The following is a 15,446-nucleotide window of genomic DNA, read 5'->3' on the forward strand; positions in this document are numbered from 1 at the left end:
GGATTATCCATTGTGCTAAAAATTGTACATCATAACAATAAAGATATGCTTCCATTTTCTATGGATGAGTCACAAATTCCTATAAACTTACTGGTTTAAAACAACAGTCATTTATTATCTCACAGTTGTGTAGGTCAGAAGGCTGGGTCAGGTGGGGTCTTCCTTAGGGTCTCACAAGGCTAAAATCAAGGAGGCAGCTGGTCGGGCTCTCACTTGGAGCACGGAGGTCTCTTCTACTTTTTCAGTTTGTTGGAACAATTCAAGTGCCTGGGGTTGAAGGATTGAGGTTCCTGCTTTCTTGCTGGCTGTCAACTGGGGGACATTGTCAGCTCCTAACAACCACCCACCTTTCTCTGCACATGCTCCTCTCTCTAACATGGCACAGTGTTCCTTCAGGGCCAGCAGGAGTATTTGCCAGTTTAGAATGTCTCCGATTTCTTCCATCCCTGACCTTTAGAACTTCTTTCAAAACGGCATAAAGATTTTTTTTTTTTTTTTTTTTTTTTGTGTGTGTGTGTACAGTCAGACCTACCAGGAAAGTCTCCCTTTTGAAATTCAAAGTCAGCTGATTAAGGGCTTTAACTACTTTTGCAGAATCCCTTTTAACATACAATGTAACACGCTGTCCCATGATATTTTCAGATTCTTTATGCGCTCAAGGGGAAGGGTACACACAGGTTTCTACACTAGAAAGAGGCAATACTGGGGTCATCAGAAAATTCTGCCTACCACAGTCCACCCTCTGGTCTATTTGCAGATGCAAAACTCCTTCCTCTTTTCTAAGGCTCCCAAGCCTATCATCCCACCTCAGTTTTGACTCAGAGCCCAAAACCTCACCATCTAAATCATGTAAATGTGCTGCAGATAAGGTCCTGAGTGATGTCCTTGAAGGAGTCTGAACTAAGTCCCGGGAGTATAGTCCCTGTGAAGGTGTAGACCCCTGAAACCAAAAAGACAAACTGCCTGCCCTAGCTTCCAACCCAACGGCCAGGTAGGCATAAGTTAGTGTTTACAGAGATTCTGATTCAGAACAGAGAAAACAGAGTAAATAAGAGTGACTGGTCCATAACAGTTTTGAAATCCAGCAGTGTGACTGTTGGATTTTTCTTGACCATGTTTCCTTTCTGGGGCTAATCGCCTGTAGCTGTGGGCTTCACCCCCAGGCTCTGGTTCTTCCCCAAGTCATCCTTTCCCAGGAAAGGTGACGTATGTTTGCAGCTGAGTAGTTTTATCTGATTGCTTCATGCCACAGGACTTGGAGTTCTGATGACCTCTTTTCATTTGGTGCTCTGTCCTTCTCAGGCCCAACTCACAGTGCTTCCTCTGAAATGATTCTCTCAATAACGTCGTAACCTTTGCTTAAAATTCATGGGGTTTCTCCCTCTTAGACAAATGCTCACCCGTAAATCTCTTTGCGATAATCCTTCCTCCCTGGCTCCTCCCGAGATGACTGAGGGTCCCGGAGACCCTCCAATTTGACTCGGTGGATCTTTGAGGCACAAGTTTAATCTCGTGAAAGAGCCTTTTAGTTCCTGACACTGTGATCTTTCTGTTTGATGGCTTAGCAATGATTGTACAGTCATACATCAGCCTTTTTTCTGCCACAATTTTGGCCATCATTTCTGACTTTTAACATCTTTTTCACCTGGAGAACCTGGAAGTTTTCAAACTAATCTGGCCCTAATTTCTTTTGTTGACGCCCTCCTCAAATTATCTCCCCCTCGCACATGTCACTGTGAGCAAGGAGAGACACGGCAGCCCTCCGCGTCCAGACTTAGTCTAATCATCCTTCTAAGGCAATTTAGGCTTTTTCCTGGCTTCTCAAAATTCAGTCAACCTAAGACCACTGCCAGACCCCAAAACTGCTTCCCATTCCAGCCATTTGTTACAGCAACACCTCCCGTCCACTCACAAATCCACAGCACTTTTCTATTGCTGTGTAAAAAACTACCACCCTTTAGTATCTTACGTCAACACCCATTTCTAATCGCCTGACTTCAGAAGCGGGGGGTCCCGGATCCTCTGCCAGGGTCTCAAAGGCAGAAGCAAGGTTTTGGCCAGGCCTGTGGTCCTCACCTTGTTTTCAGGATTCTCTTAGCAGCTCACTCAGGCTGTTGGCAGAATTCACTCCCTTGCAGTTGCACGACTGCGGTGCCCATTTCCCTGTGAGCTGTTGGCCAGGGATGCTCTGAGCTCCTGGAATCCGTCATCTAACAGGCAGGCAGTTGAGAACATACTCATTTGTCCTAGGCCAGCAGTCTTTCTGCCTCATGCATCACCTTATTTTAGAGAGCTCACCTGATTAGGTCAGGTCTCTCTTCTGATGAAGTCAAAGGCAATTGATCAAGGACCTATTTACATCTGCAAAAAAACTTTTGCCATAAGATGAAACTTAATCACCAAATAACATCCCAAACCATTTGCAGGTTTTGCGTATCTGATTGGGAGGGGGTCATATGGGGCTTCTACCCCAAAAGGGGTGAACCTTTGGCTCACATCAGAACACTGCCTTCCACAGAGTCCTTCAGCTCTACTCCTCTTTGCATTTAAGTGTTAGCATATGCATATGTCTTCATTATGAATAAATCTATAGTTTACAATTGACAGCCTTTGTCACCAATGAATGACACTAAATAGATGATCTTGTTTTAGGAAATTATTATACATAATATCTCATAATATTGTAAATAATAAAGTGGACAATTTGTTTTTCATCTCTTTTTAGTTGCATGTCTGTTTTTAGCAGAAACATGCTACTCATAATCAGGTGTTAAGTGATTGAGATTTTATCGTGTAAAAGCTCCAGATGAAAGCAGAGGAGCCGCTGAAAGTGGAATTTGAAAAGTCAAAACTAGATATTGCTTATGTTTTTCATTCATTCTAGTTACTGCAGATTCATGTCACACAGAAAGAGACTGGCTCGGAACGTTTGGCATGGCACTCAATTTGAAGAGTCACATTCACTAATGTCTCCATTACATATGTTCCATACCTAAATACGAGCCCCATCATGACTGGCTATGAATTTTCCTATTTACGTACACTCAAAATTAAAACTACACTAACTATAGTCAAATGATTTAAAGTTGGTGATTCTCTAGAGCAAAATCAATGACTTTATAAAATGCTATGCAAATATGTAAAAACATCACAGTAAGCACTCTTAAATTGAGTAGTTAAAATAAAATATAGCTCACATTCAATAATCAATGGTAAGAATTATTCAACGTATTGCCTATTTATCTCAAACTAGATTTACTCTTCTATAACCACAAGTATGTTTAGAACCCGAGTCTCCATAATATTTGGTGATTTTTGACCTAAGAAAGCAAATGAGTTGTAGTTGTTAATAAATTTTGCTATTTGTTTCAGAATACATTTAAATATTAAATAAGTCATTTTTTCTTAAGGAATATAAGCCAAAATTAATATGTAAAATTTTTGAGGTCTTTGTTTGGGTGCCTATATATGTGCTCATCCCCATTGGATACCTCACCTGAGAGAAGACTGAGCATTTTGAGTAATAAAAGTGCAAAGTGCATTTAAGTGCATTTAGGGTATTGAAAACATTATAACATAATTAAGTAAGAGAGTGCCCCTTTGGTGATAATACTGACTTCTTTCCTCTTGTCCCTAGGTTTCAAAATTGCTCTAATAGGATAAAATCTAGATATTAACTGTCTTAAGCAAACTTTTTTCAGCAGCCGCCACCAGCAGTGTGACGCCATTAATGAGGCAGCAATCTCTGGTGGAGCTCTAAACACATGGAAGTGAGGAGTTAGTGAGGCAGCAGAGGCACAGGTATGATATTTGTGGGAAAAATCCAGGGAGGAGGTATTTCTCCAGCCTCAGTTGAAGGCAGACATTTCTTCTATTCAGTGGTCTTACATTCTCATTACGAACATTAGAAAATATCTTTTGTTTTTGCAAACGTTGGCATTTAACTCAGACTTTATAAAACGCTTCCAATGTTCCTATGAAACCTAAGTTTGATGACTTTTGTAATAAGTATTCTTCAGCCTCTGTGTTACACACACTCTGCCCTTTTTCTATAATTTATTCATATACAAATATAAAAATATGATGATTTGAAAATATATTCCTATGTGCATCCATCAGTCCCCAGATAAGTGTGTTGCAGAGCGGAAGCCTCTCATTGTAATTTTACTTTAGTCTAATGCTTATAGTCATGTGAAAATGGTGTACTGTGAGTATAGCATGTAAGCGTAATATGTAGACATCATGTGCAATAGATTAGAGGAGTCACATTCAGTTTGTAAAGCACATAAAACAGTGCAGACCAGTATGAGCTATATAAGGGATGCATAAATCGTCATCTTTACCACCACCATCTTTAGAAAATTGGAGATTTGTCCATCCCCTAAAAGTGGCAGAGAATCCATAAGAGGATTTGTGACATTCTCTAACAGTGCTGTTAAATCACTGGCCTGGGGATTAGGGTGTATAGGGAGAGCCAGTTATTCTGCTTGAATTCCCAAAAGGTGGGACTGAAATAATACATGGTCTAAATTTACTCTCCTTTAACCCCTAAAAATACCCTATGGTCCTCACCTAAGACGCTTGACTGATATCAGAATATTGTTGAATATGCTCTAAGCACTCTCTCAACATTGGGCTGGGAATACTATCTTACAAATGTAGGAACCAAGAAAAATACCAAGTTGGTCTCATTATTTGACTAAGACAAAGCTGGTCATTGATTTCACATTTCTAATCTTTACTCCATTTGAGTTTGGTGTGCATGGAGTAGAGACTAGAGAAATTAATATAACGTAACATAATATAACATAACATAACATAATATATAACACAGCAATATAATTTGATTATCTATTGCCTTCAAAAACAACAGAAATATAATGCAAAAACTCTCTTAGCCAGTAATATCAACTAAAACAATACAATGTAGGGAACCTGAAACTCCCTGAATATAGCCCCCTTATTTCCTCATTGAAGCCTCATAAGATGATCAGAACCACCCATTTTTGAGTAGCAGCATTGATGAAGTCTACTCCCTGTTGTTTTGAAACTTCAATCTCTTATCCAGAAAACATTAATTTCAATATAAAAAGCCTTAGTCTGTACCCACACATTCCATCACTCTATGACTTTCACCTTAGGCATATAATGGAAGAATTCTGTATAGTTTTAACCAAAGCAGAAAAAATAAAACATCATAACAAAACTACATAGGCAACATGGCACAGGGTAAATTTGCTCCAACCGAAGCTTTGGTACACGTCATGACAGAAGCCATTGTAACATACTCGTCATGCAAATGAAAGTGGTCATCCACCCTCCCTGTAGGTGAGATGCTTCCTACCTATGGAGGAAGAATGCCCTGACTGTTCTGATTAGTCACTGAAAAGCCCACCCACTCGAATGACTTCCGGAGATCATTTACATGCACAAAAACTTTTATCTCAAATAGAAATGTTTCTAATGATATATGCATGTTATGATCTACTTCACCATTTCCTGCATAAGCAGAATTTTAAAGACTCATAGAACTCAATCAACCTTAGAATCAAAAGGGATGTCAGAGAGTCGCCAGCCCTCTCCCCTGCAAAAACATAGACGTCTCCCCTACACCATTCATACCAGATGATTATCCATTTTCAGACTGAATCACCCTCTGTCCGGAGTCTATATCCTCTATGGGAATCCACTCAGTTTTGGAATATCACAGTTCCTATGAGCTAGACATTCTTTCCTGAATAACATGCAAATGTTTCTCTACAATTAATTTGACAAACATTAATCTTACTTTTCAGATATTAATCCATATCATCCAACATAAGTCTAAAGTAGTTATCACACTGTGAGCCACAACAAATCTCTAAGGCAAACATTTCTTCTCCCTTGGCCCTTTCTCATGATTCTAGGTGCTTTTGCATCCTGGGCAGCCTCTTGAAATTGATTAATCTCCTAGTCAGTACCACCTAGAAAGGTCAGGCCATGCAACCTGTATTGCACCAGAGCACGTCCTGTGAGACTGGCTTCTTTGAGCTGTTTACTGCATTTTCCTTTAAAAAAATCTAATACTGCTTAAAAGAGTTTTTGTCAATTACTTTTAAAAAAAAGTATTAGCTCATTTAAATGAAATAACACCCCAGTCAGGGTTTTCTTATACTATTGTTTAATTGATATTTAAATCATAAGAGCATCATATTTTCATTTATCCCCATTACATTGTACAGTATAGTTTGGATAAAAGAGCCTTTCTGTGATTTAAAAAAAAATAACTAGATCATAGCATCTAATATTAGCTAGCCCTTCCATGTCTGTGTCATTTAAATCAGATAGGAGTTCTTAATGTACTACCCATGACGTACAAGGACACTGAACAAAGTACTTTTCCACCAAAGGCACAATCTACTGGATGTGGCACAGAAATCAGCAGTGAAGACAACAAATGCATTCCCTTGTAGCCTGAATTTCTTCATATTCTGTCAGGAAAATGACAAGAACTTTTAGGGAGCCAAAATAAATATCTTGCTGAAATGAAGACCCACTACTTCTAACATTTTGATCAGCTACTGAAATGAAGACATAGCAAAGCCTACTGTTTCAGTTTGCAGAAATGCTGGGAGAGATTTTTCATGTGCTCTCTGACGGTATCAAGACTTAGAAAGACTTGAGTGGCATTTGGCACTTCTGATAATATCCAACTGGGTAATTACAGGGGATTTTAAAGCTCAAACTATTTATTCACTATTTAAAGAATTGTCTAATGCATTTAGAATGCATGTGTTTTCAGAAAATTGGCTGCCGTGCCTATCATTAAGAAATCCTTGAAATTTCAAAAAATGTTTTATTATCTTTTTTTTAAGAATGGATAGTTTCAAAACACAAGGTGCTGACGTTTAAAGCTGAATTTTTCAGGATTATTTTTCTTTTGTATAAATGTATTAAACATGAATTATTCAGGGTTTCTAAAGAACATTCCAAATATATCTATTAATATGACTCATTACTTGTTAGAACATCGTTTTCTAAAATTGCTGTGCTTTGCACGAAGCTCCTGGTATCACCCACTGTTCCATTTTAAATAGTTTCTAAAACTTTTTTTATTTACTCTCTTCCCAAGCACTTCTCTCTCTTTGCCTGCTTTCACTGGGACTCTGTAGTCTTGGACCTATTTGCAAAAAAGGGGACTTCAAGAGAAGCTCACTAAAGCGAACCTACCAAATATTTTTATGCAGGTTTTTAAGATTTAAACTCAAACTTTATCAGAAGCTGCTGCATCAGGTCTATATGCTCCGTAAGAGCTAAACCAAAGACAGACAAAATCCATCATTTCCCAGTTGAGTAGCATGAACTGTCTTAAGCAAGGCTGTCATCCACATGTAATGTGTAGCTCTCTCCTGTCACAGGGTCAAAAAACGAAGGGAAGGGGGTCTCAGGGACTGTAATACCTCGTTTCAGACAAGCCCAGCTGTGCTCGAATGGCATGAACTAAACGCCATCAACAGCTTATGAGACTTACATCATATGACACATTGGAAGGACAAGTCAAGTGCAGAGAATCTTACGTTCTTGAAAGGATGTGAAGAGCATCTGAAATCGGCTGTTCCGACTGCCCTCGTCGGCCCACATGCGGATCACCCCGAGACCCGTGCGGAGCATGACATCGTTCGCCACTGTGCTACAGAACTTAGCTTTCAGGTCCTCCACGGAACTGCTTCCATCATACACGGCCACAAAGTTCCTTTTGCATTCATTTGAATTCTGCATCTCGTAGTCCAAGAATCGTAAGTAGATCTGTAAAACAACAACAACGATACAATCATTTCCCTGAATCAAAATATGAAAGTATCCAGTAAGTACCAGAACTTTCTCTTTCTCAGTCTGGAAAGAGAAGCTTGACTGCAATCAGTCTTATGATTTCTCCCCTATACACAGAGACCAGGGAGTAAAAGTACATGGCTAAGATAAAATTGTGTTGAATATTTTTCTCAAATATTGCTATCCTTTCTTTACATAAATGTACCATGTCCCATGGCTGAGTATTTTTATCTAAATGATCCTCATTTCTTTTCATAACTTATCTGGAATCTGTTATTAGTTTTCATACTTATACATTGTTTTATTTTGATCAACACAAATGTGTTTTAAATATTCTTGATATAGTCCTCTTAAGGTTCCATGGCTTTCATTTACTTCTAAAATTTATGGAAATAAATAGTGTGAATTAACATCAAAGGAAAACAGAAATGGTATCAAAAGATAGACTCTGATTTCATTTTGTTTAAATTATTTCACATAACACAGTGCTACATTTTTGAGGGACAGAATGTTTTCTTAAAAAGGCAACTAATCTAGGATTATTCTCACCCTAACAATGAGTTGAACTATTTAGTTGAGTCCACATGCATAAAAATTAAGTTAAGTTTTAATGAGTAGAAACTCTGTGCAATCTACTTTATAGGTTATTCTTAACTACCCCCAACAACTCTATAAAGTTTTATTGCCATACACGGATGATGAAACTCAGATGGGGATGGTATAAATCAGAAACCAGACACAAGGCCCCTCTAACTCCCAGACCATGATCCTTCCACATTATGAAGCTGCTTCAGAACTACTGTTTTATGATCAGCAGATATTATTTGACTCTGTTCCAATGCGCATTAAAAAAATCACATGCAATTAATTCAACCAAAGATACATCTGAAAAGAAGTCATGTGTCCACTCATCCATCAGTTCAGCAGTAGCTACACCCTAGGCTTAACCTTTGTCCCAGCCAAGATTAAAGGTGCTGGATGGAGGTACAATGGCAAACCAAACCCTGAGGACCAGTGCTGGAAATGTGTCCTGTAAAATCAGGGCACAAAGATGCCATGCTCAACTGTGAGGGGTGATACAGAGAAAGAATCCACACACTCTGAGAAGGATTATCTGGAATGTTTCTGGAATAAAGAAGGCATTCTTGACACAGATCTCTCCTGTTTATATATTTTTTAACATGAATGCCTATAGGCCTATAGGTGATTTCCTCTTAAATACCTTTCTACTAACATATCACGAATAGTAACTAAAGATATGACATGCATTCAATTAAAAATCCATTTCTTTCATCATTCTATACTTATTTTTTATCTGTTTCATAATATCCAGGATGCCTGCCCTAAATTTAAAAGTTTTCCTATTTCAAATTAAAAGAAATTTCTTTTGCCTTCACCAATTTTAGTGAATGGGGCACCGATCCTTGTTAAATTTCACCTTCGCCCAGTTGGCTGTGTGTCTCCACTGACACCTCCGCGGTGTTGCAACACTTTCCCAGCTGGCCGGGCTGTTCCCAAGATACTAATGTTCCAGCCCAGGTCAGTCAAAGTTACTATTTCTAAGAAACAAATCTGATAATCATACTGAAATCTTTAACTAGCTTCCAAATGGTTACAGTAAAAAACGTTTAAAACCCATAAACTGGCAAATTTTCCTTCTTACCCAAACATTACACCCTTATTTTTAAAGATAGCATCCTTTACATACATGACATTAACTCTACATGAAGTGCCCATTCTGCATTTTCTGCCTACTGACTTCCTGATTTTTCAAGGTCTAGTTAAATGTTACCTACCCAGGGAAGAATGCTCACAAGCCTACCCCCAACCATGGCAGAATTATTCTCTACAACCTCTATGCTACTATACTATTTTGAGTATATGTTAAGCTTTAATTACAGCTTATATATACCTTTTGCTAAGTTATGTGCATTGTATTCTAAGCATTAAGCCATGTGTTGCATGTATTAAGCACTCCATACAAGTTTGTGAGTGAATGTACTTGTGAATGAGTGACGGACTGGAAAATTCTATTTTCTTTATTGATTTCATTTGTTCAGTACCCATCAAATATTGATTGGGCCCCTATAATGTGCTGGGTTTTGTGTTAAATGTTATAAATAATCGTTATACAGAATAAATGACATTGTATTATTTTTAGTGGGAAATCATATCAATAATTCCCAAAACAATGCGCTCATGATATAATCCTAAACCATGATGTAAAACCATTAAGACAGTATGTTTCAGACTTAAAAGGAACTGACTGAAAATAAAATGTGAGCCCTACATCAGATAATCCTCATATTTTGAGGAGGATGAACAAAAACAGACAAATCATGGGAAATGGACCAAACTGAGAAATATTAGGAAGCACATGAGCTTATTATGAAGCTTTACTCGGTGAGAAGGTTGTCATATTAGGCCAGCTCTCCCATTACAGTCGGCAAATATCCCCAACTTTCCAACTACTTTCATGCTGACCTTAACTGCCATTGCTACAGCCTATAAAACACGTGCCTTGAGAAAGCCGGCATGGTCTTCATTTCCAGTGCTTTACTTGAACATAAAACGTCCAATATCACTCACCTACTCCATCTGGAATCTACTCTTCCCAACCAAATATTACATTACTGAAAAATATCCATAAAATTCCCAAAATGTCCACTTCAAGAAGGCATAGATAAAAATGTTCAAACTTTCAAGTTTTTACCAAATAGTATGTTTTCCAAATTTTCACATGGAGTTATAAAAAGGGGCGGGATATTTCAGATGATGACCTTTACCAAGAAGCTAGAGCAAAGGAGAAAAAATAGCTTCTTAAGGAGAATCATCCCATCAAATAAGGGAGCCTCAACTAGAATGAAAATCCCTAATTCTTGTTTTAAAGTTCTTTTTACTATACCACATTGCCCCATCCTAAAAGTAAACAACCTGAAAATATGATAAAAATATAAATCTCTATGAAATCTAGGTATTCTTATAAGGTCATAAACTTGTTAAATGCAACAAAAATAAAATATATGTTTATATTCCCAAATACTATAAATAAATCCAACATAGTTTATTAACCATCAAAAGAATATGTAAATATACATGATTGTCAACAGGAGAGATCACTGAGTAGAGGATGTGGAAAGATCCCTTGAGTGTGATGCAAAGTAGGTCCTCCTTCCAACGTTCTCAGAGTCATAGAAACCAATACTATGCTCACAGGAAAGGAAATAATTTATTCTTTGGCTAATTCGAGAAAGAAGATAATTCATAGCCTGATGTTTCCAGGTTGAGTGATTCATTGTCCTACTATGTCTGAACAATTACTGCAAGTTTCTGTCTTACACTGCATGTACAAACACGACTTAATATGCTAATTTATTATTGGCATTGTCTTTTGGTAATAACTTCAGACATTATGCTAATGTTATTTCACTCTAATCTCTCAAGCCCAAGACACTTGTTATAACCATTTAAAAATGAAAAGAACTAAGGCTTAGAAAAACTAAGTCATGTTCTCAAAGTGCCCTGATCCCTTGAGTAATGGGTAACAGAACTCAGACCTTCCTGACAGTTTGCTTTGTGGTGTCCAGCAGGCTGCACATCTTCGTATAATTTGTTTTAATGCTTACAGAGTTATAGTCCAGAAAGAACATTATAGTCTTAGAGAAATTAAATGACAACAAAATAAATAAATAAGCAAGCAAAGTTAAATTATTTCCATTTTCCTAAAGAGTTGGCAAGCACATTGAAAATCCAGATATAAATGAGATATTAGAAAATAAATGTGTATCGCTGAAATTAAAAAAGGCCATTTTAAGTTTTCTTAAAAAAAGACTATTTTGAAGAAGAGTATTGCTATAGTTAGAAAGGCAATTGGCAGATTGGGCCCTTATTTTCTCATTTGACAGGTCTAGGAAGTGTCCCTATTTCCATGGGATGAGACTGATTGGCAATTTTACATGAAGTCTAAGTACCTTCTATATTTAAAGGCCATTCTTAAAATAATATTTATAGAGGAAGTGAACAACTACAGTCACTAGATTTTTACATATTCATTTCAGAAGCATTCAATTATTTTTATCTTCTTTTTTATCATTTCAGAAAAGAAATAAAACATACTGAAGCATATTAGCTTTATTGGGTGCAGAGCTGTGAATGCAAAAGCCAAATGCCATTAGCTAGGAAAGTGACCAAGCCTCCCTATAGTAGCTCTCATATATGTCATATAAAAGGTCCTTTCTATATTATGACTTAAATGATTTCTCGTCAGCTTAAAGCTTGTGCCATAAAATCACCAAGGGGAAGATGCCATATATATGACAATGTTTTTATTTAAGGCAGAAAACTACAGAAAGCTCTTCAGTCTCTCTGCTGAAGAGAAAAGAAAATGATAAACAGAATCATATATAACTCCAGCAAAATAGTCAGATTACAATCTCCTCTCCGTGAATCACTTTGATGCATTCTTTTTTCTTATCAATCACAAAAGAGTTTGAGCTGACAGAATGATTTATTGAACAGGATGTGGGAAGCTTCAGAACATATAAGCAATTTCAAGTAATATCTGTCTTCCAAATCTAGCTAACACTTTATTAAATAACATATTTACAGACAAACATTTAATACCAGCATTCAACCTGGCCTCTCTCCTTGTGTCACAATGATGTGCAGAAAAACAGACATTGTTTGGAGCAATTATTTGAGACTGGCCAGACAGTTTTCTCCATGATAAATACAAATTAAAAACACCACACAGTCTGAGAAACGTGTTTGTGGTTTCAATGCTACACTACCCTTGATAAATACAGCCACATTCTAAAAAGTACGTAGCCCTCGACTTCTGGGGTTGCCATTTTATTCCTGCCCAGGCACGGCAGCCCTTACAATTTCAGGTACCTCATCCCTTGCATTTGAAGGTAGCAGCATCTCCTGCATTTGGAGAACACCAGAGCATCACGCTCTCTCTCTTTCTGACATGTTGGAAAAACACACACCCTACAATGAGCCCTGAAGTAACAATATTAAAATGACTTTCTGGAATGCATAGACATGGACCAAAATATTTCAAGTCCAAAATCTGATAGTACACAACTGATTTCATTTAAAAACAAAGTTGAACCCTAACATTTTCACTGGTAGTTAGTTATTCAGCCAGTTAAGATTTTCATTTTTCTTACCCAGTTTTTATTTTTATTTATTTATGTATTCATTCATTCATTCATTTTTGGAGCTATTAAGGGAGGACTCCGTCTTTAGAACCCTAAAATGAATTGTTGTAATCAATGATAGTTGCTGCCCTTCCTCTATTGCATTAGTTTTCTCCTTGCTCTAAACAAATTACCACACACTAAGCAGCTTTCAACAATGGCCAAGTACTGTCTCTGAGTTATGCAGGTGCGAGGTGTGCGTGGGCTAGACTGTGTTGTCTGCAGACATATGAGACATACCTCTACATCCTTTCGTTAACCCATTCAGAACTTCATTATCCTGACTCAACTTATTCATCTGTGAAATGCGCTCATCAGTAACTGAGTGCCAGTGTTCATTCTAGCTCTTGTATTCCAAATTCTAAGATGTCTGGACTAATCACATTTCAATTAAAGGTGATTTAGCATTTTCATTGTGCAATATGTCTCAATCACCAGTTATCATTCAAATATTCTCCAGGAGCCCTTTCAAGTTTAACTTGGGCTTTGATAGTCTATTGTCATAAGCTGCTATGAGCTCCAGAAAAATAGAAAGCCCACATAGGCAGTCACCTCCAGTTCAGGCTTTTCTCCAGTCATTCAAAGCCACTCTCTATCTTCTAACCTTTAATTTAACAGAGGAAGCCTGTCACAATAGAGCCTGCTTTGTCCAGCTCTGCAGGTGGCTTCCCCTTTGGGTCACGGAATGCCAAATTCTGTAACAGACAGGATGGTACAAAAGACAGCCTACTTCCCAGCTGGAAGACAACCGTGTGTGTTTATACTGCTGCAAAACCCTCTTTAACGCTGTGGCAAGAAAGACTCTCTTACGGTGGTGAGGTGTGACTGGAATGTTTCCTGTCGAAAAAAATCTAAGAAAGACTTTCATTCATGGAGTTTAAGGAAAATGAACAGCACTTGCAGGTGAAGCCACAGATTATGTAAGAGAGCCTAATAAACTGCAGTTAGGCTCGGTGTCATCTGTGTGCTGGCTGGGGTTTATGTCGCCAATAGTCTTTTTTTTTTTTTTTTTAAGAAGGGATCATTGCCTTTCTTAATAATGCAATTAATTTTTCCAAAGATCTATTCAGATGCAAGGAGACCTCCACTTAGCAAAGCTGGAGCCTTGACCACAGCCTCCGAATCCCATGACCAGAAGTCTGGGGCCAGTGGGACACACTTCCAAACAGTACGCAGTGCCAGACATGGTCTTGGGAAAATCAAGTGAAGAAAGGCAAAAATATTTCCCGAAATACCAACTCCTCAAATATGACTCTTATTTTTCCCTCATCCTGAATATCCAGCCACCAAATTCCACTGTATCTACTTGAGTATTGCCTCCATCCATCTCCCACCACAAATCGGTGTCAGCCACTGGGATTATTGGGACAGCTTCCCACTGAGTCTTCTGCTTTACTGTTAACCCTTCTATGCTTACGTCACAGGGAAAAACAGTTTTCCAGAATGCAAAACTGATCATGTCACTTACCTGCCTCCCACTCTTCCAGGTGTGAATGAATTACCTCAGGATGAGTCCCTGCTCCTCAGGAGGGCCTACAGAGCCCTTTCACTTAATGACTGACCTTTACTCCATCCTCCTGCTTTATTTGGTCACAAGCAATTTCCTTACTTCCTGAAAGAGCATCTCTGTTAAGAGCTCACTCTACCTGGAGTCCCCCACCCAGTGTGACTACCTGACACCCACCATTTCTCATTAAGCTCCCGGGGACGCTCTGGCTGCTGTCTGGTCCCACTGTTGACTTACATTACCAGGTATAAGGCTGTCTCCCTCACTCTACTGTACCTTTTAAGCACCCCAATCATCTTGGCTTGTTCCTTGGGTTGCTCTCTTACATTTTCATCTAAGAATTAAACTGAAAACATGAGGACAGGACTGGCATGTTTTTCTCATTTCTCCAGCATGATGCTTAAGATTATATAGCGTTGCTAAATCAATTAATTGAACAACAAACTATTTCACCCTCAATAGTCAACTACAAATCTAATAAGTCGGTAATGTCTGGTTGTAACTACACTTTATAACTGAGGGATGACCGTAAGGGAAGCAGATGGGCAAATAATTGGCATTCTATCCCTGTGATAGCCACTGGCACAAAACTATCCATCCCAGTATTTCTTACAATATATCCATAACAGGAGAATATGCTTGTTCTAAAGAACTGTTTCCAAAATCATATTCTGGGTCTGATTTGGGGTCCATAATATACTTAATTTAATATATATAATATTTTCAGTTTTTAAAATTCATGGCTAGCATTGAAAAAGCAAGGTAATCAACATAAAATCTAGATTTCTGGCATGTTATGGACAAAAACGGAGGGCTTGGTGATGCTGGACTGATATCTTCTCATAATGACAGTCAGGGAGCTTGACAGGCAGCTGAGTACCATATTCACCACTGTCCCCCTGCCCGCTCACATGCGCATTTATGAT

At 38.2% G+C, this 15,446-nt stretch overlaps 1 protein-coding gene across 3 annotated transcripts in view; it reads right to left on the reverse strand.

The window, feature by feature from the left end:
* The window catches only part of NETO1 (neuropilin and tolloid like 1), a 95,491-nt gene that overhangs the window by 19,688 nt on the left and 60,357 nt on the right, over window positions 1-15,446 (reverse strand). For all 3 annotated transcript variants that reach the window (XM_036884288.2, XM_036884287.2, XM_036884289.2), the window contains exon 7: window positions 7,557-7,785. In XM_036884288.2, the coding sequence (XP_036740183.2) occupies window positions 7,557-7,785 (229 nt within the window). The remainder of the gene's footprint in view (window positions 1-7,556; window positions 7,786-15,446) is intronic.

Source organism: Manis pentadactyla, chromosome 6, assembly GCF_030020395.1.
Source record: "Manis pentadactyla isolate mManPen7 chromosome 6, mManPen7.hap1, whole genome shotgun sequence".
Taxonomy (NCBI): domain Eukaryota; kingdom Metazoa; phylum Chordata; class Mammalia; order Pholidota; family Manidae; genus Manis; species Manis pentadactyla.